The sequence below is a fragment of the Mustela putorius genome, unplaced genomic scaffold (genome assembly GCF_011764305.1).
Source record: "Mustela putorius furo isolate JIRA1106 unplaced genomic scaffold, ASM1176430v1.1 tig00000174_pilon_pilon_pilon, whole genome shotgun sequence".
In the NCBI taxonomy this organism is placed as follows: domain Eukaryota; kingdom Metazoa; phylum Chordata; class Mammalia; order Carnivora; family Mustelidae; genus Mustela; species Mustela putorius.
The window spans coordinates 18,374,105-18,397,024 of NW_025421304.1; the positions used below are offsets into that span (position 1 = coordinate 18,374,105).

Sequence of the window (22,920 nt, forward strand, 5' to 3'; positions counted from 1 at the left end):
ACCACTGCACTGAGCAAGCCCTGGTTTCCCGCAGGGGCAGAGCCACCATTCAGGCTTTGCCATGCCAGGCTCCCGGCTTCTCCCCATCCACAAGCTGCCCATCCCTCCCAGCCTGGCTCCCTCCACCGGGGCGCAGTTAGACCTCCAGCAGGGCGGGAGGCCGCCCGCTCCTGTACCCCTCTGTCTCTCTCTCCATGCCCCATCACTCCCCAGGGGAAGAATGACCAGAATGAGCAGTGCTTTGGTCTGTGATGGTCAATGTCTTTACTTCTAAAGCATACATTGGACTCACTATATATTAACATCAAAAGGGGCTATCTAAAATGGAGTCATTCTTTTTAAAAATCCAAATTTTCACATTTTTATAGAAGATCCAAAATGACATGAAATTAAACTATACAATGTTATGAACAGTATAACAACTGCTTTTAGAAAGCAAAAGGAAAGGGAAAAATTAGCAATTGGGCCTGTTGTCGGCCTGGGTTCCATGTCTTTTGAGGCATTGTGACTGAGAGCCAGCACCGAGGGGAAGGACCAGCCCCTCTCTGCAGGCACAGGAAGGGAGCCCAGTCCCAGAGAGGAGGCGGATGTGGGCTGTTCAGCCTTCTCAAGGTGAGAACGAGACAAGGCGGGCCTCCCTGCTCCTCTGGGCCCTTGGTGTGAGCACTGATTAAAGTCTTCAAGACCCACGCCCAGGGAGGGCTGGAAGAGGGCGGGGCAGGGGCACAGCTGGGTTCAGAAGAATCATTTTGATAATAAAGGTCCTTTGGGCTTCCCGAGGGCCCCCACCCCCGCCGGCCAGCAATCTCAGTCAACTCCAGGCACCTACTGGCTCCCTTAACAACCCCTTCCTTGGCCTGCTCCCTATTACTCTGGGCACCCCTAACTCCATGAGCCCTCATGGGCAGGCAGAGACCTACAGGGACCCCCGGAGGACCCCAGAGAGAATCTCTGGCCTTGGAAGTCAGAGGATAATGTCCAGGGCATCTTGGCTTGGCAGCGAAAGACCCCCGGGGTCCAGGCCAGGAGCCAGACTGATGGTGAGGATTCCCAGGGGCTAGGAGAGCACTGTGGAGTCACTAGGAGAGCACTTCCCCCACCCTGGGTGCCCAGGCCTGGTCTTAGCCCAGAAGCAGAGCTGGGGCAAGCTGTTTGGGGCCGCCCTTGACACTTTGGTTCACACATTCAAGGGGGAGGGCACTTGTTTCCGTCCACTGGTAAGATCATGGACTTGGCCCTGCTTCCTCCCAGGCACCAAGGTGGTCTAACAGTCCCCTTCTTCCACATCAGTAGTTCTGTCAGGTCAAGAACAAACTCCCCAGAGCTTGGTACCATGCTGCAAAGGTAGGAGGGGCGTTTTCTGTATAGCAGGAGCAGCCCTCAGTACGAAAGCTGCCTTTCCTCCTCTCCCTGTGGACAGCACTGTCCCTGGCTGAGTGTGTCACGGGACAACTTCTCTGCCTCCTTCCTTCTGGAGGGGCTGATTCTCTCCAGGCCCACCCCACTCACAGATGTGCAGCCCTCCCCTGGGAGGCCACACCGGTCCCTAGCTGGAGCAGACGAAGAGGCCTGCGGCTCAGGCTCACCGTCTGCCCTTCCTGGTCCCCAGGACTATATCACAAAGCCGCCTGCTCCCTCAAACAGGACTTGGAGGACAGCTGCCCTACATCCAGCCCACAAACAGGATCTAGCCCTTCTCCCACGCCTGACCTCGACCATCCTCTTTCCTACCCCATCTGGTTTCTAATTAGGCTGAAAAGTTTGGGGAGGTGGGGCTGGCACCAATCCCTCCCTGGGGTGGATTGAGACAGTCCACTTGACTTCCAGCCTGGTTCTAGGCCCCCAGAGATAAGGGAGGCTGATGGCTCTCAAGTAAGGGAATCCTGTAATGGGAAAGAGGTTTGTGGGATCAGGGCCAGCCACAGCAATCTGGCTCCCCACACCCTACCTCCAGGCCGGTACCAGGAGTGCTAGGCACCCCCACCCAGCCTCTGCCCATACCCTCCTGCGGAGGGCACGGCGGGTAGAGTGCGGGGCAGGGGCCGTTGGGGGCGCTCGGAGGCGCGCATTTGGGCGGCACTCAGGGCAGGCAGGCAGCCACCTGGTAGGCGCCCTCCGCAGCCGCTGCGGCAGCACTGTGCTGGGCGCTGTGCTCCTGCAGCAGGGCCACGTCCAGGAAACGCTCGCCACACCACACGCACTTGAACTGCTGCTCGCGGGCGTGCACCCCCTGGTGCTTGTTGAGATGCTCGCGCTGCTTGAAGGCCTTGTCACAGTTGGGGCACTTGTAGGGCTTCTCACCCGTGTGCACCCGCCGGTGCCGCTGCAGGTCGGACGCGTACTTGAAGCGCTTCTCGCAGTCCGGGCACTTGAGCGGCTTCTCGCGGGCCGGGTCGCAGCGGTGCTGCACGAACTCAGAGGACGAGAAGAAGCGGCGCTCGCACAGGGTGCAGCGCAGCGGCTTCTCGGCAGCCGAGCAGTGCGCCAGCTGGTGCTTCTGCAGGGCGGACGCGCGCTTGTAGGCCTTGCTACACACGGGGCACTTAAAGGGCCGCTCGGCCGCGCCCGGCAGGCACTTGTGCCGCAGCAGCTCGGCCGACTGGTCGAAGCCCTTCTGGCACACGGGGCACTTGAAGAGGGTCTCAAGGGTGTGCACATGCTGGTGGTAGAGCAGGTGGCTGGGCTGCCCAAAGCCCTTCTCGCACAGGCCACACTTGAACGGCTCCTCGGCCTTGTGCGTGCGCCGGTGGCGCATGAGCGCGTACTGCTGCTTGAAGCCCATGGGGCACAGGTCACACTTGAAGGGCCGCTCTGCGCTGTGCGTGCGCTCGTGCTGCCGTAGGTCCGACGGCCGCTTGAAGGCCTTCTGGCACTCGCCGCAGCGGAACGGCCGCTCCCCGCTCGGCGTGCACGGGTGCTGCAGCAGCTCCGAGGACTCCTTAAAGTGCAGCTCACACACGTTGCAGCGGAACAAGTGGTGCTCGCCCGAGTGCGCGTACATGTGGCGCACCAGATGCGAGCGGTGCTTGAAGGTCTTCTCGCACACGGCGCACTTGTACGGCCGCTCTGAGCTGTGCGTGCGCTTGTGGTGTACCAGGTGCGACGACTGGCTGAAGCTCTTGTCACACAGCGTGCACTTGTACGGCTTCTCGCCTGTGTGGATGCGCTCGTGCCGCGACAGCTCCGACAGGTGCTTGAAGGGCTTCTGGCAGATGGGGCAGCTGTAGGGCTTGTCCGCCTGCTCTCCAGGGGCCACGGCGGGCGGCGGCGGTGGCGGCGGCGGCGCGGGGGCTGGGGGTAGGGGGGTGGCGGCGGCGGCGGCGGCCGCGGGTTCTGCCGCCTCCGCCGGCTTGTAGGTCTTCTCGCAGATAGAACACTTCACCAGGCCGCTCGTGCCGCTGTGCGCGCTGTGGTGCTGCGCCAGTGACGTGAGCAGTGAGAATCCCATCTTGCAGACACCGCAGACGAAAGGCTTCTGTTCAGCCTGCACACACTGGTGTTCCAGCAGGTCCGTGGCCTGGTGGAAGATCTTGAGACACTGCGTGCACTGGAAGGAGCGATCGTGGCCCGCCAGACACTGGTGCTCGTGCGGGCTGGACAGGTGCGCCAGGTCGTGGCCACACACGCCGCACTTGGGGCCCGGCTCGCTGGCCGCCTGCAGGGGCGCGTGCTGCGGGGGCTGGAGGCCCGGATCTGGCTGCAGGAGGATGCCGTAGACCGCACAGCCCAGGGGGTTCTCAGCCGAGCCCGGGGGCAGGGTGTGCTCAGCCAGGGCCGGTGGGGGCTCTGCGTGGTGCTGAGGCTGTGGTGGCTGCGGCTGCTGCGGCTGCGTCTGCGGGGGCTGCTGCCAGCTCTCCGACATGCTTGGGAAGATGAAACAGGGTTTGGAGAGTAATGGCTTCAGTTTCCCGCTTAAGGCGATCCAGCCCAGGGAGAAGCTGCCCAGGATCAGGTATGGACCAAAACCTCAGACAAGGCACAGAAGAGGGACTGGTCAGACAGCCCAAGGTTAATACCTAGGCGGACCACAAGGCTCTGCCTACAGGCTAGCGTGGCTCTCCGAAGCAGGGTGCCCTCGAGGCCGGAGGGGCTCTGCCTTCCCTGATGACTGGTTCTGGAGGGAAGAGAAAAACCGTGAGCTTCACGGAGAGATACACAGCTGGTCCCTGGACCCCTCTCCCCATTCTGCCCGCACTTGCCAACACTGTGGACACATCAGGGAAGAGGGCAGAGTTTGGGGCTGGAAGGCCCACTCTCTTCACACAGGACCAAAGAAGTTTGCTGAGGGCTCAGCCCCTCCAGCAAAGAGATCTTCCTGCCTCCCCAGCCTCCAGCCAGCCCTCTTTAGTCAGCTGTCTCACAGATAAGGGTCTGGGATGATCTGCCCCTAATACCAAGAAGTCATAAATTCTGCTCATGCTCCAAAGGAAGAGGGAGGGCCATGACGTCCAAACCAATTTCAGCAACTTAATTTTTTTTGCAAATAAAATTCTTACTTGGAAGCCCAATATGTTATTAGATAAAAGCAGAGAGGCACTGGTGGAGGACACCCTGAGGCCTTCCAACTCCTTTCCCCTGGCTGCCCTGAATCATAACCCAGGACTTCCCTGCTCAGGGTAATAGCCAGCTGGGACGGAGAACCAGGCCTTCTAGACCCGAAGCCCCAATGGCAAATGGCCTCAGGCAGCCAATATCTAAAACAACTAGAGAAACTGAGGACCATCTCAAAAAACTTATTTTGTGGGGTGCCCAGGTGGCTCAGGTCGTGGTCCTGGGATAGAGCCCCACATCGGGCTCCCTGTTCAGCAGGAGGCCTGCTTTTTCCCTCTCCCCCTCTCCCTGCTTGCATTCCCTCTTACTGTCTCTCTCTCTCTCTCTGTCAAATAGATAAAAAACTTTAAAAAATAAATTAAAAAAAAACTTATTTTGTGAGGGGCTGACCCACATCCCTCTCAACTATCCCCCAGGCCCTCCATCCTGACCACTGACCACGTGCCTATTCTTTGTCCAACAACTGTTAGGATGGCCTTGCGGAGACCTGAGCCAATGTAACAATGATTGGTCCATAGACCCACCCAGCCTGGAGGTCTCCACAGCAGAACATCCCTGCTCTAGTTAGCTCCCAGAGCACCCCAAACTCCTAAATCCTCCAAATCACAGTTGCCAGGCCTGCAGGAAAAAGTAGGCAATCAATCAGAAGTTTCCCTTGGCAATGTGGAAAGAAGCATGCTAAACACAGAGCATTTCTCCTCTTCCCAGGACAACCTGGAAAAAAACAACCTTTCCAGAGACGACTGCCTTCCCTGGCTCCAAGTCTCTAACATTTTGGGTAATCAATGTAAGGTAAAGACCACCCATCCCAGGCAAATCTCTAACTCACCACTTTGTGGCAGCAGAAGGTAATGACAGCGAGAGGAGGAACTTTTAGAATTACATGCAACCGACTTTCAGGTTTCCAGCTTCTCTGCCTCAAACATCGAAAAGTTTCTAAGTTTTCTCCTGAAGGAAAAAAGAGGAAAAGGGGGATGCCTTCACAGGCCAGCCCTGCCTCTAACTGTTCTGCCCAAGAAACCCAAGAGTCAGACCAAAAACTGTCACCCACAGCATCTTCCAGGAAGGAAAGAAGGAAAGGAGCCCCACTCAGGGTGGACGCAGCAGGTTGCATGAGCAAGAAGGTAGGAAGCCTCCCCAGGAAAGAGGGAAGAGGGGCTACCCTGAGCTCAGTCTAGGTCCGGATGTGCCAACCCAGATGATGTTTTTTCCCCCTCCCACATGAATGGCTGCCAGAACCAGGGTTCCGGATCCCGGCCCCCAGTGCAGCTGCCCACCCCTGTCCTTTCCAGGGGTGCAGCCCGGAGGCCTTTCTGATCGTGCCGCAAAGAGGAGAGACTAGGATGAGGGAAGCAAAGGGAGGCCCCCACCTGCGCCCCACGCCAGCCCTTCCTCCTCCCTGGGAAACCGAATGAAAGGCGATCACCTCCCCGCCGGCAATGCCAGCCGGCCCAGCTGGGCTGCCTCCTGTCAGCCCTCACCAGGAATGGCCAGGCCGCTACGGGCCAGAGGAACCGGCCCCGCAGGCGATTGGGCCCGAAGAAGGCCCCAGGGCCGCAGGTTGGGCCCGGTTAGGAGCTACGCGCCCTGGCTGGCCTGGGCCGCCCCAGAGCTCAGGAGGCCGCCGGGTCGGGCCGGAGGTGGAGAGGGGAAGGTGGTGGTGGCAGGCAGACCGGCTGGGGAAGGGGTGCGGCGGGCGCGGGAGTGACCCCCAGACGCAGCCCCGAGCGCCCCGCCGCTCACCTGCTCCAGGCCGCCCGCGGGGTCAGGCGCGGGGCGAGTGGCGACCGGCTGCTCTCTCGGCCGCCCCTTTATTCCGGCTCCAGCGGCGGCGGCGCGGCCTACGCGCACTGCCAATCCCCGGCCTCGAGTAGCGGCGGCGGCCGGCCTGGGGGCGGGGAACGGGCTAGCGGCGGCCGGAACCGAGGAAGCGACGTGCGTGGCCGGAATAGCGGGGCCAGGGCGGAGGAGCGCCGGGAGGGCGGGCGGACGGACCGACGGCCTTGCAGAGACCGGCGGACAGGCGGGCGGCGCGGGGGCCAGGGAGGCGGGGCCGGGGGAGGAGCGGCAGCCGGGGCGGCGGCGGCTGCAGGAGGAGCGGGCGGCACGGAGCGAGGCCGCCCCCTGCCGGGGACCCCGCGGCCGGGCCGGGTCGCACAGTGGGGCGTGCGGGGTGGCTCTCCAGTTACCTGGCCTGCACGCCTCAGCTGACCCAGGGAGGGCGCCCCGCTTCCCACCAACCTGCTCGGCCTTAGGGGAGGAGGCGCGCCGGACCCGCGGCCCGACGCCCGCTCTTGAGAGGAGGGGTCTCCTAGACCCTCCGATCTTCTGGAACTGACCCGCCTCTGACTGCTCAGCTTGCTCTTAGGAGACGCGCCCCCGAAGCTCGGACCCTGGACCGGCTTGAGGAGGGGTGTCCCGGACCTCTGATCCCGTCTGGGCCTCGAGGGCAGTGATCTCCGCTGGGTCTAGGGCGCTGACCGCTGATCCAGCGACCGTCCGCGGCAAGGAAGTCTGGTCACGGATGGCTGCTGACAGAGGAGCGAACAGAGAGGCCAGGGCCCAGAGCGATCTGTGAAATGAGCACACAGAGGCTAGGTATGGGGTTCCGGGAGGCTCCAGGTAGCCGTCAAGGCGCTGCGAGCTGGCAAGCGGCGTGGTCCGAGTGGTAGAGTCCCGCCAGAGTCGTGTGGGGCCCCGCCCCTCCAGGCCCCGCCCCGAGGCGGTGCTTCCCCTGGCTCCGCCCCCCGGGAGGGCACTTCCGGCGCAGCGGAATTCCGGGTGCGATCCCTCGCCGATACGGCCTGTTGTGGTGAAGGCCCCATGAGTGCGGCGCCCCTGGTGGGCTACAGCAGCAGCGGCTCGGAGGATGAGGATGAGGCCGAGGCCGCGGCCGGGGCCCTGGCGCGACCCGGAGCTGGAGGCTGCCGGCGGTAAGGAGCGAGAGGATCTTTCTGGGGAGGGCGCTGGTTCGCGCGACACCTCGACGGGACCCGAGGGTCCTGGGGGGAAAGGGGCGATGATGCGGGGCGGCTCGCCTGGGAAAGAAGAGGGGCACAGCGGGAAGGAGGGTCCGGAGGACAGCCCTGGACACAGCCCCAGAGTGCCCCCACCTGGCTAGGCCAAGGTGAGGAGGCAGGAAACGTGGGCTCGGGTCCAGCCTCCAGCGCTGGCCGCTGGGATCTCCTGGTGCCGCCGGGATCTCCGGGCGCGCACCCACAGCGTCATCCTAGGTCTGTTTCCACATTTGGAGAGTGTTTTCATTCATCCGGTAAATACTCATGGAGCACCCGCTCTGCGCCAGGCTCGGGCTGGGACGCTCCGCAGTGAACGAAACGGTCGAAGTCTGACTTCGTGGAGCTTCTGTTCTCAAGTGCCACGCCTGGTGCTTTTAAGAGTGCCTTTCAAGCAGGCATCTCTGTTGATCTCACAATAGCTCTATCAGGTCGGGATACACTTTACAGATGAGGAAACTGAGGCCTACACAATGCACATGACTTGCCCCAAGACCCCAAAGCTAGGAAGCGCTACTCCAGTTCAGGCTTGTCTACCCTAGGGAATGTGAACCACACTGTGCTGCCTGCCCAGTAGTCTCCCAGGCCCCCAGCTAAAGTCAGCCTCCCAGGGCTGTTGGGAGACCCCAGTGAGACAGTACTGGGGAAGGAGTTTTGTGGTTATCTAGAAGCTGCCTGCAGCACCTGGTGGGAAATGGATGCACACAGTCACCCTGAATAAGGGGTTATGACTTTTGTTGTAGCTACAGAGGTAGAGAATGTCAGGAGGCTAAGTGTGCCCATTTCCTTTTTCTCTCTTGCAGTTCCCAGAGCCCTCTCCCCAGCCAGAGGTTGCCAGTACCCGACAGTGTGCTGCACATGTTCCTAGACACTGAGGGAGAGCCTGAGGACGACCAGGAAAAACATGGAGGCCGGGTGCGCACCTTCCCCCATGAGCGGGGCAACTGGGCTACCCACGTCTATGTGCCATGTGAGTAACGTCTAAAGGGCGAGAGGCTGAGACTGACAGGTGCCTCTTTCTTTTTTTTTTTTTAATTTAAAGATTTTATTTATTTATTTGACTGACAGAGATCACAAGTAGGTGGGGGAGGTGCCCCGGGAAGCAGGGTCCCTGGTGAGCAGAGAGCCTGATGCGATTCGGGGCTTGATCACAGGACCCTGGGATCGTGACCTGAGCTGAAGGCAGAGGCTTTAACCCACTGAGCCCCCCAGGCACCCCTGACAGGTACCTCTTGATGGGAGGAAGCTGGCCCCAACCAGGAGGAACAAGCCAGAAACCTCTGACATGGATGGTAGGAAAGAGATGGACTTAGCAGAGAAAATTGGGGAGTTTTTCTGTAAATTTGTTTTCAGTTTCAAATTCATTGCCTAAATTTTTTTTTTTTTTTTAATTAATTCTGGGTATAACGTTTTCCCACTCATGAGGAGGTGACCAAGGGAGGGTCTAGGGCAGAGTGTCGGCCATCCCGGAGTGTGGCTGTAGCTGGCAGTTTATTTCTAAGAGGCCTCTGGGTATGCTGGGCAGGTCTCCCCTCCCGCCCCCACCAGCCTCCATGAGTGAATGGCAGGCACATAATGCCACCCTTTAGTAAGTTACTGGACTTCCCAGAGCCTCAGTGTCTTTATCTCTAAAATGGGTATTATAGAAATCTGTATCTCCTAGGACTTTTGTGAAGATTAAATCAGATCGTTTATGTCAGGCTCTTTTTTTTTTTTTTTTTAAGATTTTATTTATTCATTTGACAGAGACACAGAGAGAGGGAGAACATAAGCGGGGGGAGCAGGAGAGGGAGAAGCAGGCTTCCCATTGAGGAGGGAGCCCTATTTGGGTCTCGATCCCCGGACCCTGGGATCATAACCTGAGCCGAAGGCAGCCGCTTAACAACTGAGCCACCCAGGCGCCCTATTTATGTCAGGCTCTTAACACAATACACAGAGTAGGTGGTGGCCCTTAGTATTTTGTGTTAATTAGGTCAACTCTTAGAACCTCCATTTCCCCATCCACAGAAGAATGAGTCTCTACACTGCCTGCTCACCAGGGCATTGGGATAAATTGACTAACATATGGGGTGCAAGCAGTTACCCATGCAGCTCCAGGCCCACATTTGGTTAAAAAAGAAGAAGAATATGTGAACATTCAGTGGTGGTCGTCGTGGTGTTCTTCGTCTTTGTGAAAAATTAGGAGCATTCTAAATATTTATCAGGAGATTCAACATCTAATAGGGACTGATAAAGGAAGTGTTGTTTGTGATTATGGATTACTGTGGACCAGTGACCATGAGCTTGCCCACTACACTGAAAGGAAGACTGTCCACCCTGTAGTGTTACATGAAGAAAGCCAGTGGAAGAACAGTTTGAATGGTACACTCTCATCTTTTCAACAAATAAAATGTGTACACTGGGATAAGCACTGAGCAGAGGCTGGGAAGAAAGGCATCCAACTCCGGCAGTCTTGATCTCTAGGGTAGTAGTCTTGAAAGTGGGGTGTATGCCCCCTGGGGAGAGGTCAGGATGACCCATCTGGAAGAAAAGTGTTAGAACTTCCTTATATATCTCTTTTTATCTCCTCTTTTTAAAGTTTCTGTTTTTGGGGCACCTGGCTCACTCAGTCAGAAGAGCATACGACTTGATCTCGGGGCCATGAGTTCAAGCCCCACGTTGGGTATGGAGATAACCAAAAAATAAATAAACTTTAAATAAATAAATAAAAATTTCCATTCTCAAGAGTGTACATTTTACAGTGGACATAATTTTGTAACATGCACATTTGTAACATAAATAAATACACATTTATTGCAGGGATGCTTGTGAGTTTGTTTCCTAATGGCCCAGGTGATCAAAACAATTTGGAGACCACTGCTTTAGGTGATAGGATTTCAGGAGGCCCTGCTTTCTCCTTTGCATATTTCCTTCTCGTACTTGAACTCTTTACAGTGAGCATATGTGTGTTACTTCTATAGCCACAAAAATCATATTAAACTACATAGAACTAGGCTGCTCTCAAATTAAGTGTCCCCAGAAGTCCAGAGTAACAAAGGCCTTTCTCTGCCTTCTGGGATTCTTCCTTCAGCCACACGGCCCTGGCTAAGAGAATGGCCCGCCCTATCCACTCTTGCCTCCAGATGAAACGAGGGAGGACTTCCTGGATCTGCTGGACATGTTGCTGGCCCACGCCCAGACATGTGTCCCCCGGCTGGTCCGGATGGAGGCATTCCACGTCAGCTTGTCCCAGAGCGTGGTGCTGCGGCATCATTGGATCATCCCCTTTGTGCAGGCTCTGAAGGACCGCCTGGCCTCCTTCCAGCGGTGAGTGCCTGGTGCTTCCTCCTCTGCTTCTCCTCCCCTCAGCTCCTCTTCCTGTCCTAAGCTACTGTGTGGGTGTAGGTGTGGGGCGTACTACCCTAGCCAGCAGACCAGACCTGAAGGTTGAACACAACATCTGGAGCAGCCTACCATATACCCCACCTTGGGTGACTTTGGACAGGCCACAGAAGCTCTGGAAGCCTTGAATCCTTACCTGTGGGCAGGTCATGGGAGCGGTGATGGCCGCCTCCAAGGGGACCTATGAGAGTAAAATGAGGTCATGCGGGCCTTGGCGTAGTGCTCGGGGAAGGATGGGACCTGGACCCCGCCTCTGGCTTGGTTGGCTAGCCTCAAACTTTTCTTTCCTCAACTACGCATATTTCTTCTTCCTACCGGAGTGCCTTTCCCCCTGTACTTAGCCATATCAAAGCCCTGCTCCTTCCAGAGGCTCTCCAATTTGGCATCTCCCCCAGAGTTCCCCAGTCCCTGGGATCATCTCATACTGGGGCAGCTTATTCCCTCGTGCTCATTTCATGCCTATCTGGTCCTTGTCCCCTGGGGAGCCAAGCTCCCACAGGCCCAGGAACACCCCTTTTTTCTGAATTCCCCATGTTTCTGCTCCAGGTGCTTTGCTGACTGTAGGCATCAAATGGATATTTGTTGAATGAGCAGGAGGAGAGAGGGATCCTCTGAGTGTTGGTTCCAGAAGGAGCCCAAGAAGCCATCCAGTTGGTGGTTTTCTTTGCAGAGCCCCTGCTTCAGAAAAGGTGTTACTCAAAAGCTTGGATGTGTAATTGTGTAGGAGAAAAACTGAAGTCTTCTAGCGTAAGCCCCACACTCCCAGTGTGGAGGCCTCAGACCCAGGAATTCCGTAGACGAACTTCACCCAGGTAGGGAACTGCCCGTTTGCTTTAGCCCTTTCTGAGGGCCAGCGGAGGAAGGGATTCGTTCCAGTTCAGTCAGCCAGAGAACTGGGACTAAACTTCTCTCTCCACCTCATTCAGTACCCCCTTCTCCCACCCCCGTTTTTTTATCATCACTACCAAACTGATGGAGCAATATGTCTGTCAGGACGTACTGGTCACAGATACCAGAAATCCAGCCCAAAGTGGCTTAAACTGAGGGGGAGTTCATAGGCTGGTATAACTAAAAAGTTCAGAAGTCACGCTGGCTTCATGTGTGAGTGCACTGGGGTGACCAGAAGACGGCACCTGACTGTCACCATCTCTTAGCTCTGCCCCTCTCTGTGTGGGCTTCCTCCTCACAAAGGCAAAGAGACCTCTGGCAGCTTGGGGCTGCCAGTCTACCAGTCTGGAAAGCCAGCCCTCTTTCTTAAGAGCTTCAGCAAAAGTCGGGAACAGGGGCGCCTGGGTGGCTCAGTGGGTTAAGCCTCTGCCTTCGGCTCAGGTCATGATCCCAGGGTCCTGGGATTGAGCCCCACATGGGGCTCTCTGCTCAGCAGGGAGCCTGCTTCCTCCTCTCTCTCTGCCTACCTCTCTACCAACCTATGATCTCTGTCAAATAAATAAATAAAATCTTTAAAAAAAAAACACACAAAAAAGTCGGGAACAACTTTGATGGGTCTGACTTGGCTAACAGGCTCTCCATACGTGAGTTCAGCTAGCAGAATGCTGTCCCCTTCTACGTGAGGCTGTTTCAGTTACCTGCTTTCCGCTCTGTTCTCTGGGTAGAGGTGGAATGTCAGCTGGGTCTGGGGCCACATGACTTTGGCAAAAAGGACTTTATCACCACACTGCATGCATCTGGGCTGCGAGGACCATGTGAGAACAAAACCTGTGGCAGGAAGCCATGATGCTGGGCTCCTTTGCACACAGTGGTCCTTCACCTGGACAAGTCCCTTACTGGGGCCTCTGGAAACTTTGCCCACAGGCCATTGCTAAAATTACTGGTCCCTGGGGAGCCCAGATGTCGCTTATCCTCTTGCTGCCTGTGGGACCAGAGAACAGCACCTAGGTCACCCAGCTGGCTCTCCTTGCCAGCACAGGGTGTTTCCACCCCTGTGTCCTGGAGAAAGCCAAGCTAGGTGGCCTCTTCAAGTTTGTCTGATTGAGCCTCTGGCCAAGAGTGGGCAATGCACCTTTGATTCTGTTAATGCAACTGAGGGAATGCTGTGTTCTGAGTGGCCAGGCCTGGGGCAGGTGTGTACCCCCGGGGTAGTGGGGTAGAGACTCCTCCACCAGCAAAAAATGGGAGAACTGCCTTCCGATGCAAGTTTCCTGGGACAAGAGGGGTTAGTTGGCGTCTTAGCCAGGGTTCTGGGAAATCTGGAAAAGTGGCTACTTGCCACTCATTAGGCCCAATCAACAGTGTCATCATCAATGTCATGGACTTGGTTAAGCTTATTCTAACCCACTGTCATTCTTTGAGATCGTCTGGCTTCTGCACGGGCCAGAGAGGAGAGTGGAGTGGAGATGTGGGAATCCCCTCCCCCGTGTCTTTCAAGTCCTTGGTGGTGACACTGATCTCTGCGAAACCTCCAGGGATGGAGTATTGCTTCTGATTCACTACTTTCCTAGGTCGAGGCAGTTCTGGTAGCTTCAGGTGGCTCCCCTACCATAATCACCTTCGCTCCACAGGTCAGGGAACAGATGTGGGGATTCTGCCAGCCGCTGAGTGTATATTCCAATTATGCTTTCAGAACTGGAGAAATAACCACAGGCTGGGTTTGGGGGCCCACCGAGACAGGCCTGAGCTGAAATTCCATAGGTCACTTGGCCTCCATGAGCCCCCACTCTGACTAGAGAGCCACAGTGATGTTTTGGTCTCCTGGAATTAGTTCACGGCCTTATCTGGTAGTTCCCAGAAGGCCTGATTATTTCCTTTTCTCTAATGCACAATTACCCTGGCAAAAGGCCATAGGTCCCTTTTGAGAAGGCTAGGGAAAAAAATGAACTATAAAATTTTAGTAGTATACCAGGGTCCTTCCTCAAAGGGACCAGCCCTTCCCTTCATTCAAGGGGTCTTGGGTCCATAAACTGGCTCAAGTTTGGAAATTGAGGATCCATGACTTTCCTTTTATGATCGGATTTATCTTTGTTCACTCGGCCTGCACTGTTTCTGCTTATACAGATGAAGTAAGACTTTCGCAGGCTTCCTGTCTAGCTCACTTCTCGGAGCGCCCTGACAATTAGCCAGTACCCTAGGCCTGCCCGAGGCTCTGCTGCCTTCCATGGTAACTACACCCACCTCTCAGCTTGGGTGTCTCCAGCTCCCTCACTGGAGCCACCCCTTGTCCACGTTTCAGGCAACTAACCCAGCAAACTGTGAGATCCTTTCCCATCCCCCGAGCTGTGGCATTCAGGCCAGATCTCTGCTTCATGAGCCCACATCAGGAAATCGGCCTAAGCCAACTCTGTGAGGCTTGTACCATTATCCCACACCTTTAATAACCACACACGTTCCCTGAATTTCTGCTCATGTAGATCAGAATACTCGGGTAGTACTTTGGAAGTATGGTACATCTCACAAGTCCCACTTTGTACCTCACCTTTAGGGGACTGCCAGGACTTTAGTTATAGGTCTAGAAGCAAAGTAGGGGGTGGAAGGGGCGCCTGGGTGGCTCGATTAAGGGTCTGCCTTAAGTCCGGGTCATGATCCCAGGGTCCTGGGATTGAGCCCCAAGTCGCACTTACTGCTCAGCTGGGAGTCTACTTCTCCCTCTCCCTCTCTCTCCTTCCCTCTTCCCTGACTCTCCCCTCTGCTCCGGTGTTCTTTCTCTCTCTCTCTCTCTGTGTCAAATAAATAAATAAAATCTTAAAAAAAGAAAAAATTAAAATAAAATAAAACAGCTTTAAAAAAGAAAAATAGAAACAAAGGGGTAGTGGGAGTGGGTCCGGAAGAGCCTCACCGTCCTCCTGCAGGGTAACCCTCAGTGCCGGCTGAGTCCCCACAGATGGAGGTGGCAAAGCCCAAACCACTGTTGTCGGGGGCCACTTCCACTGGGAAGGAAAGCTCGTAAGAATTTAGGGGCTCAGTGCTTCCCACGCATGCCCCTTCCAAGAATCCCCCTTCTTTCCCAGGCAGTGCCCTCACTTAAACAGTAGCAGTAAGCACAGCTGGGAGTTCCACTGGTGTAATTCAGCCAATCACAGCACTCTGTTCCACCTTTGATTTTTTTTTTTTTCTGCAGTTACAGCCCTGAGGCTATGGGACAGGAGGGTCTCCCTAGCAGGGCATACCTAGAGGTTCCTAGGTCCTTGATGCTGCCTGAGTGCAGAAATCCCCAAGCTCACCTTTTTCTTTTAGCACTTTGGCCACATTAGGAGCAAACAACCAATGTCATGTCATTATATTCCGTAGTTTCCCCCCAAACTGTTAGAAAGTATCATACAGTCACTTAGCTCCTTCTAATAGATGGTTGCCTGGGATGATGCGGTGCAGATATTGTACACGTCTCTATAATCGGTTCCCATGTGGACTACCAGTGCTCGATTTACTACTAGAAATAGTCAGTAGTGTCTTTGAATCAAATCAGATTAGAGACCTAATTCCAGAAGCTTCAGAACCAATTCAGAAAACTCAACCTTAAAATCCTGGTTTAGAACCACTCTTGGTACTGAAATCTATGTTGGGGCTCTCTAGAGAAACAGAACCAATAGGATAGAGATAGAGACAGAGATAGAGATACAGAGAGATTTATTATAGGAATTGGCTTACGCAGTTAGGAAAGTCGAGAAACCCTATAGTTTGCCATCTGCAAGCTGGGGAACCAGGAAAGCCAGTGGTATCATTCAGCCTTGAGTCCAAATGCCTGAGAATCAGGCGTGGGGGTGGGGGAAGCGCTGGGGGTAGGAGATGACTGATGGTGTAAGTCCTGATAGAGCCTAAAAGCCTAACAAGCGGGAAAGTCAATGTCCAGTGTCCAAGGGCAGGAGATGAATGTCGCCACTCAGAGAGCGTCGGAGCGCCAGTTTGCCCTTCCTCTGCCTTTTTGTTCTGTCCAGGCCCTCAATGGATTGAGCGATGCCCTCCCACACTGGGGAGGGCCATTTGCTTTATTCCTTTCACAAATTCACATGGTAATCTTTTCCAGAAACATCCTCACAGACACACCCAGATTTCATGTTTTACCAGCCCTTTGGGCATCCTTCCAGGCAGTCAAGTTGACACATAACATTAACCCTCACAGTTGGGCACAAACCTCCAGCATGCACTTCAGGATGTTTGTCAAGTCCCTTGCTGAGCTCTGGGTAAACCTGATGCTTAACCAAGCTCCTGCTGTTTCTGTCGCCCCTTCCATTTTCCCCAGAAGAGATGCATTAGGAAGCTGAAGGCTGATGGGGAAGTCAAAAGTTCACTGAATCTGAGCCCCGGACAGGTTGTGAGATTCTGCCTGGCATGCGGGTGGTTGTGTTCCATCACATGGAACCTTGGCCTGGAAGCCATCAGTGATCATTTCCTATAGTGGGATTTGCCAGGTTGGTCCACAGGGGGCCCCCCTAAGATCTAGCGTCTCAGAGAATACAGCAGGAACCAGCCAGAATGAAAGGACTTACTGACTGAACCCAATGGGCGCTGTGTAACAGAGCTGAGGGGTGGGTGGGTATGTGGGCGGGCAGGTGTTTCTGCCCCATTTGCACACCAGCTGAGACCCACTTCCCCTCATTAAAGCATCATAGGTGACAGCAAGAGCTTTGGAATCAGACAGACTGAGGTTAAGATTATGGCTTACCAAATTCAACTTTACCTGACCGCAGTTTCCGTGTCTGTGGAATGGGCAGAGTTACAGCGCCCGCGTCACGGAGTCGCATGAGGATTCCCTCAGCTCATGCCCACAGAGCCCTCAGTTCAGCCCCTGGCACATGGGAAATGTTCATCTCTTATCACCTCTTCGATGAATAAGACTTTCTCAGTTCCCAGCAGTAAAATTGAAATAGTCTCATTGTTCATTGGGATGAACTGCTATTAAGAAAACTTTCACCAGCATCTGAATGAAGTTATGTGTCACTTCAGCTGGGTGATGACATAAGGCCTTGTCCAGCTCTAATATTTTAGGGTTCAGTTATACCACCTGTATAATAGGATAACAAAATGAAGGGTGCAGTGAGTTAATGGTATTTTCAAAGTCCTCTTTTTTAATATAAACTTTTCAGATTTTTTTTTATTATTATTATTCCTGAAACGTGGTCTTTCGTCTTCTAAATTCCAGATTCTTCTTTACTGCCAACCGGGTAAAGATTTATACCAATCAAGAGAAAACCAGGTGGGTCTCCCCGTCTGCCCCCAGTTCCTTCTACAAATTCTTCGAAGTAAAGATTCAAAGGGTGCTTTGCTTCTGGCCTTTTCTGTCCCAGTTTTTTCTTTGTGTTTTTTTCTTTTAAAGATTTTATTTATTTATTTGAAAGAGAGAGAGAAATAAAGCAAGAGAGGGAACAGAAGCTGAAGGAGTGGCAGAGGCTTCCTGTCAAACAGGGAGCCCAATGTGAGCCTCGATCCCAGGACCCTGGGATCATGACCTAAGCTGAAGGCAGATGCTTAACGACTGAGCCACCCAGGCACCCTCTTTGTTTGTGTTTTAACCAACTCTATGACTACAAAAGCAGCTGTTCCCAAATCTGAACCTTTCATTAAGAAAAATAACCAGAGGAACGTGGAGGGGAGGGGGGCAGAGGGAGAGGAAAAACATCTTGGTAAAGTGAACAAAAGCCTGCCACTGGAAAAAAACATGGGCTTCTGCCCAGCTCCGTCCCCAGTTGAATGTTTAGCTCATACCATCATCTCCATAACCTCTCATTTCCGTGCCGTCACACGCCTGCCCTTGATACGTCCATCACTGGGCAGTCGTGAGGCACCAATGAGCCCAGCATGTTTCAGAAGTGGTGGAGTGGGTTGAAACTAGGAGGTGAGGGATTAGAGAGAGTGACAGTAGGCAAGTCATCTAATAAGTTTCACTGAGACCAGGAGGGTGTCTGGCTAAAGATGTGGGCTCATGGCAGGGTTTTTAAAGATGAGGGAGCATGTCTGAGAGCTGAGGGGAGGGGAGCCCATGCCCAGGAGCCTCATCCCTGAGAAACAGTCCAGACTCAGGAGTGATGTGAGGGGTTGCAGACACGTGGCAGGGGCAGATGAAGGAGTTCCTCGAGGGTCATGAGCCCCCAGGAATGAGGAGAGATCTGTGGTTACAACTGGGGAAGGAAGGTTTAGGGACAGAGGAAAGAGCCAGCTCAGAGCGCGGGCGAGCGAGGCACCCAAAAGGGGAGAAGGGAGAACCCCCAGCTCTGACCTGACTACTTCCTGTCGCCTCCCCTGCCCTCAGTGGGGATGGTTTGTGTTCTCAGGGGTTGCATCTCATGCCCACGTTATCTCCACTTCTGCCCTCCCCTAGGACCTTTGTCGGACTTGAGGTCACCTCCGGGCACCCCCAGTTCTTGGACCTGGTCTCGGAGGTAGATAGAGTCATGGAGGAATTTGACCTCACCACTTTCTACCAGGTAATAAACAGGCTCTTCCTCTCCACTGGCCCGCCTAAAAGTGGAAACAAACCATCCTCAAAGGAGCCCTTGTTAGAAGCAAACTGAAGAGCCCTCCAGAACTTGCTCCCCTGAAGCATCCCAAATGCCAGACTTCAGAGGACACAGGCGAGTAGAGGAGCCAGGGGCGCACTCAGGTGCAGCCCGTCAGAAGTCCGACGCTTCATAGAAATCTTTTGTTTCATCTTCAGTGTGCACAAGATTTACCCATTCTGCTCCATATGGATCCATGTTCATGTTTCTTTTTTCAGAAATAGTAGTTTTCCCAGATTTTTTTTTTTAGTGAAATTGACACACCAGGAAGAGTGGTGGCTTCTCCCGTATTTCAGCACCTCACCCGGGCGCCCCATGCCCTCCAGGGGTATTTGACTCCAAACTGAGTATCAGGTCCTTAAAGGGCCCTTGGTTTTGCTTGATGTATTCTTTTAAAACCTTGCTGAGGCATAGGAGTATGAATTTCAGTGGAGATTATTACTCATAATTTTAGACATTTTGGTTTTTGTTCACTTCATCTTAGAAAGTATGTCATCTATTGAAATGTTCTAGATCAGAAAATAGAGTTGGAGCCTGCATTCTCGTCCACGTCCCAGATTTAATGACCGTTAAGGGAAAGCCTCTGGAAGCAGGACTGTCTTAGTCAGCTGAGCCCATCATAACAACATACCCTACATGGAGTGCTTTAAACAGCAGAAATTTCTTTTCTCACAGTTCTGGGGCCTAGAAGTCCAAAATCAAGGTGCCATCATGGTCCACTTCTGGTGCGAACTCCCTTTCTGACTTGCGGATAGCAGTCTTCTCGCTGTGTCCTCACATGGTAGAAAAAGAGGAAGCCAGCGTCCTGCCCTCTCTCATACAGGCACAAATCCCATCACGACGGCCCCCCTTTGAAAAGCTCCTCTGAACCTAATTGTCTCCCAGTGGCCCCATCTCCAAATACCATTATATTGGAAGTTGAGGCTTCAACATAGGCATCTGGTGGGTAGGGAGGGGAGAGGTCATGGACACAATTCAGTCCACAGCTGGGGCCAACCCAGAGCTCTTTCAGTTGCGGAGGGTGCTTGGGAACAACACTGGTCAGCACTAAGGGTCTAGACCCTCATGGAGCAGGCCAGGGCTCCGGCAAGGATACCGTGACAACAGTCACAGACCTCCTGTCACGTCTGCACCTGCCAAGGCATCCAGACGACCTCCTGCCTCCCTGCTGTTCCTCCACAGGACCCTTCATTCCACGTCAGTCTGGCCTGGTGTGTGGGGGACGCGCGTCTCCCCCTGGAAGGACGGTGCCTGCGGGAACTACAGGTGTGTTCGCAGTGCGGGAGCACAGAGCGTGCCCAGTGCCACGAGTGACAGGCCATGTGTTGGGGAGTGGGAGGGTTGGCGACAGGCCCTGAGGATTATGTGTGCAAACCAGAATCTGGGCAAGGAGACCCCTATCACCTCACCTTGCTACGCAGACGGCAGTCCCTTGGATGCAGCTCCTTGGAGCCTATTAGCCATCCACACTCTGGCCCCAATGCAGACCTAAACGCAGACCTAAGACATCGGAATTGCATTTTAACAAGATCTCTAGGGACTTGCATGCACATTAAAATTTGAGAAGCACTGCCCTCCACCACTGATCTGAGAGAATGTTGTAGGCCTCTCCTGAAGTCCTAGCCCCTTGCCCAGAGGTCTAAGGCTCAGGTGCCCAGCAGGGACCGGCAGGTGTTGGAAATGAGTGAACGGTGCCAGGCGTGAGGCGCGCCCACCCTGGTAACCCTCCTGTTCTGCTAAGTAGGTGAGACAGTTCTTCCCATCAGGGCCCTCGGAGGAGCTGGGACTCCTCCACCGTAGGGAGAGGAGAGTGGGGGATCCTGCCATGCAGGAATGTGGACCGTGTCGCTAGCTCTTCTGTTTTTCAGGGGAGACCAGAAATCCAGACTTTTATATGCAATCTCTCATTTTCAAATGTTGGCACTAATGTGAAATTTTTTTTTTTTTTTAAACATACTGCAAGCCAGACAAAGTGTGTGCTGGAGGATAGAGCCACTTCTGCTCTTAGCCTAGTCAGGCCATGGGGTAAAGAGCTCTGGTTTCAGGCTCCAACAGACCCCATCCCCCTTCCAGCTTTATCAGGTTCTGAGCTTCCACTTCCTCCTCTGCAAAATTGGGATGATAGGACCCACCTCCCCAGACTGCAGAGCTGATGAGACAAGACTTCTAAGCGTGGAGCCTGTGCGTCCATCCCTCAGCCTCCCTCCGCAGTGCCTAACCCCTGAAGGATTTTAGTAGGCTGATCTTGTTCACAGTGCCCTGTGGGTCCCTGATTCCCCTAATGCAGCTGTCCTTTCTCATCTTCCGGTGGAAGAACATTGTGGATGAGTTTGAAGACCCCGAGATGGTGCTGCGTGCGCATGCCGAGCAGGTCCGCTGCAAGTCTGGGAACAAGTTCTTCTCCATGCCTTTGAAGTGAGCACCAGAGACCCTCATCCCAGGCCCCTCTGCAGGCCAGGCAGAGATGGAGAATCCTGCTCCAAGACTTGGGGAGGCTCCCAGCCTCCCAGAGGGAGACCTGGACTGGAGCGCAGGCACTGCTGGTGGTTCCTGGGGGCTTATTTACTCCCAGCTGGTTTGGGTGCAGGTTCAGCCCTGCTATGTGTGGTCATTATCAGGAATCACCAGTAGAGGGCAGCCTGGGCTTCCTAGTTCTAGATCTGTGGCCTGTAGACTTGCTGGGCACAAAAGAAAGTCAGGGTCATGGTGAGCCCATCCAGACTCAGCCAGCAACCCCACTGTAGCGCCTCCTACAAACAGCCCCTACCCCACACCCTCCCCCCCACACACCCTCCCCCCATGGGCTGTTTGCATCTGGAGGCCACTGGCCTCCATCAGGGTTCCCCTGGCTCTTCTCTACTCGCGCTGGACACACCGTGTCTTCATGGGTCCGTCACCCTCCTTCCCTGAAGTCCGTCGTTTTTATTTATTTTTGGTCTCCCCCTCTGGAGCCAGCGGAGACCATCTCAGGGCCAAGGTGCAGAGCGCTGATTTGTGCTTCTGCCTCAGTTTTCTCCCCCCACCCTCCCCCCACCTCCTACCTCCCACTCGCCCCCAGCCAGGTGCCTGGGGAACCAGGAGCAGATGTTTCATTTTGGCCTGGCTATGGCGGCTCTAAGCCAGCCCTCCAACGCTCTGTGGCCTCTGGCTTCTCCTCAGCTTTCCCAAAGAGGCGGAGGGGCAAGGCCTTCCCCCAGTTCTCTCCACTGCCTCCAGCCGCCTGCCATGGGCACTCTGAGGGGGGCTCCAAGGAAAGGCCAGGGGTTGTCCAGGCCTTTTATTTTCCATCAGGCTTTCACCAGAGCAAAAGACCAGTCCTCTCCAATTGTCATCTGTATCTCTGGTGATGAGAGATATTTTTATGTTATTGTTTTCAATTATGTTCCAGTAAAAATTACAGTTTCGATTTTGGGTTTTGTTTGGGACTGCTTCTGTTGTTCAGCTAGGTGACAAGATGACTGTCCTCTGCCTGCACCTTCTCCAGCATGCCATTCAGTGTCAGGGGTACTCTTGGGAGTCCCTATTATGGCTCTGGAGTGGCCGTGAGAGGAGGCACTGATGATGTCTCAGTAAATTGATAGTGGGGTCACCCGGCCTGCCAGGCCTGCACCCCAGACAAGTGGCACAGACCACATGTGGCCCAGGGCAGGGCCTGTGCCGGGTGAGGGGGAACCCCAACTCCTCATCAGTGTAAGCACAGGCATTCAGACCTGACGCTGCTACAACACGTTCAGAGCCCTTTCTAGAATCATCTCCTCTGTCCTCCTGGTAACCCGCCCCAAAAAGTAAACTGGGGAGGAATGGGTATTCCACTTGTGCAGAAGAACAGCTGAAATCCCTTATCTCTGTTCTGCTCTGACCTCAGTCCTGCCCCGGGGCTCCCCATCAGGCCTGCTCTCCCCTCCTCACCCCAGGCCTGGGGAATGGGGACCTGCCACGCCAGCTCTCACTGCCTCCAGCATCTCTGGGCTCTCTGAGGCAAGCTCCCAATCCCAGCCCAAAGATGCGGGAACTCACTTTCTGTGCCTGGTTCCCCAACTCCACTGCACTGATCTGCTGATTCAGCTCCAACCGGGCAGTCGGTTCTTATGGATTTTGAGGTCACGCTGGAAAGGGAGAGGAAGCCCAGCCTCCTTCCGGGCCTGCAAGGAACACAGCAAGTGTCCTGTGCAGCGGGCACTTACAGGGCCACCAGCTCTGTGTCGGGTGCTTACAGCCAGAGCACCTGGAGAAGAATCCCCAACCCCAGCTCTGCACTTCTAACACTGGGGAAGTACAAGCAACATCCTGATTTCCGATTTCCGGCAGGTTCTAACCTCAACGTCGAAGCCAGCCTCCACCTAGGCGGCTCTGTAGGCCCAGACCACCCAATTTTCCTCATCAGGACCACTGGCTTTCCCCAGGAGGGCAGCCCCACCATGAACAAACCCAGGAGGGCTGGCTGCACCAGTCCCAGGGGAGGATGTGGCCCGGATGGAATTACAGTGCAGCAACTTGAAGAAATGGGCCAAGATCTAGAAGGGGCTCTT

The 22,920-nt window shown here is 54.7% G+C and overlaps 2 protein-coding genes across 11 annotated transcripts; one reads left to right on the forward strand and one right to left on the reverse strand.

Moving 5' to 3' along the window:
• Positions 1–240: 240 nt before the first annotated feature.
• ZNF319 (zinc finger protein 319) lies at positions 241–7,254 on the reverse strand. 5 transcript variants are annotated; one of them, XM_045076126.1, is made up of 5 exons: positions 6,295–6,785; positions 5,381–5,499; positions 5,076–5,169; positions 4,017–4,114; positions 241–3,863 (listed from the first exon to the last, which is right to left on the reverse strand). In XM_045076126.1, the coding sequence occupies exon 5, from the start codon at positions 3,860–3,862 to the stop codon at positions 2,081–2,083; it is 1,782 nt and encodes a 593-aa protein (XP_044932061.1). In that variant the 5' UTR covers position 3,863; positions 4,017–4,114; positions 5,076–5,169; positions 5,381–5,499; positions 6,295–6,785; the 3' UTR covers positions 241–2,080. The 5 variants fall into 5 exon arrangements, with proteins under 5 accessions (XP_044932061.1, XP_044932059.1, XP_044932057.1 ...); XM_045076124.1 differs by lacking the exon at positions 5,076–5,169; XM_045076122.1 differs by lacking the exons at positions 5,076–5,169; positions 6,295–6,785 and adding an exon at positions 6,793–7,254 and having other exon boundaries at positions 241–4,114.
• A 32-nt stretch (positions 7,255–7,286) lies between these two features.
• Positions 7,287–21,797, forward strand: USB1 (U6 snRNA biogenesis phosphodiesterase 1). 6 transcript variants are annotated; one of them, XR_006605580.1, is made up of 7 exons: positions 7,288–7,484; positions 8,369–8,535; positions 10,688–10,871; positions 17,038–17,091; positions 18,214–18,319; positions 19,067–19,657; positions 20,706–20,770. XR_006605580.1 is itself a non-coding variant. In XM_004744270.3 (7 exons), the coding sequence occupies exons 1-7, from the start codon at positions 7,375–7,377 to the stop codon at positions 20,808–20,810; spliced, it is 837 nt and encodes a 278-aa protein (XP_004744327.1). In that variant the 5' UTR covers positions 7,288–7,374; the 3' UTR covers positions 20,811–21,797. The 6 variants fall into 6 exon arrangements, 5 of the variants coding, with proteins under 5 accessions (XP_004744328.1, XP_004744327.1, XP_004744329.1 ...); XM_004744270.3 differs by having other exon boundaries at positions 19,574–19,657; positions 20,679–21,797; XM_004744272.3 differs by having other exon boundaries at positions 19,574–19,657; positions 20,706–21,797.
• The last annotated feature ends 1,123 nt before the right edge of the window (positions 21,798–22,920 follow it).

Excerpts from the sequence above, each read along its gene's own strand:
- ZNF319 (XM_045076125.1), bottom strand. The coding sequence starts at position 3,862 with ATGTCGGAGAGCTGGCAGCAGCCCCCGCAGACGCAGCCGCAGCAGCCG.
- USB1 (XM_004744269.3), top strand. The coding sequence starts at position 7,375 with ATGAGTGCGGCGCCCCTGGTGGGCTACAGCAGCAGCGGCTCGGAGGAT. Across the intron at positions 8,536-10,687 it reads TACCCACGTCTATGTGCCAT|ATGAAACGAGGGAGGACTTC; the intron begins GTGAGTAACGTC and ends TCTTGCCTCCAG. Across the intron at positions 10,872-17,037 it reads CGCCTGGCCTCCTTCCAGCG|ATTCTTCTTTACTGCCAACC; the intron begins GTGAGTGCCTGG and ends TCTAAATTCCAG.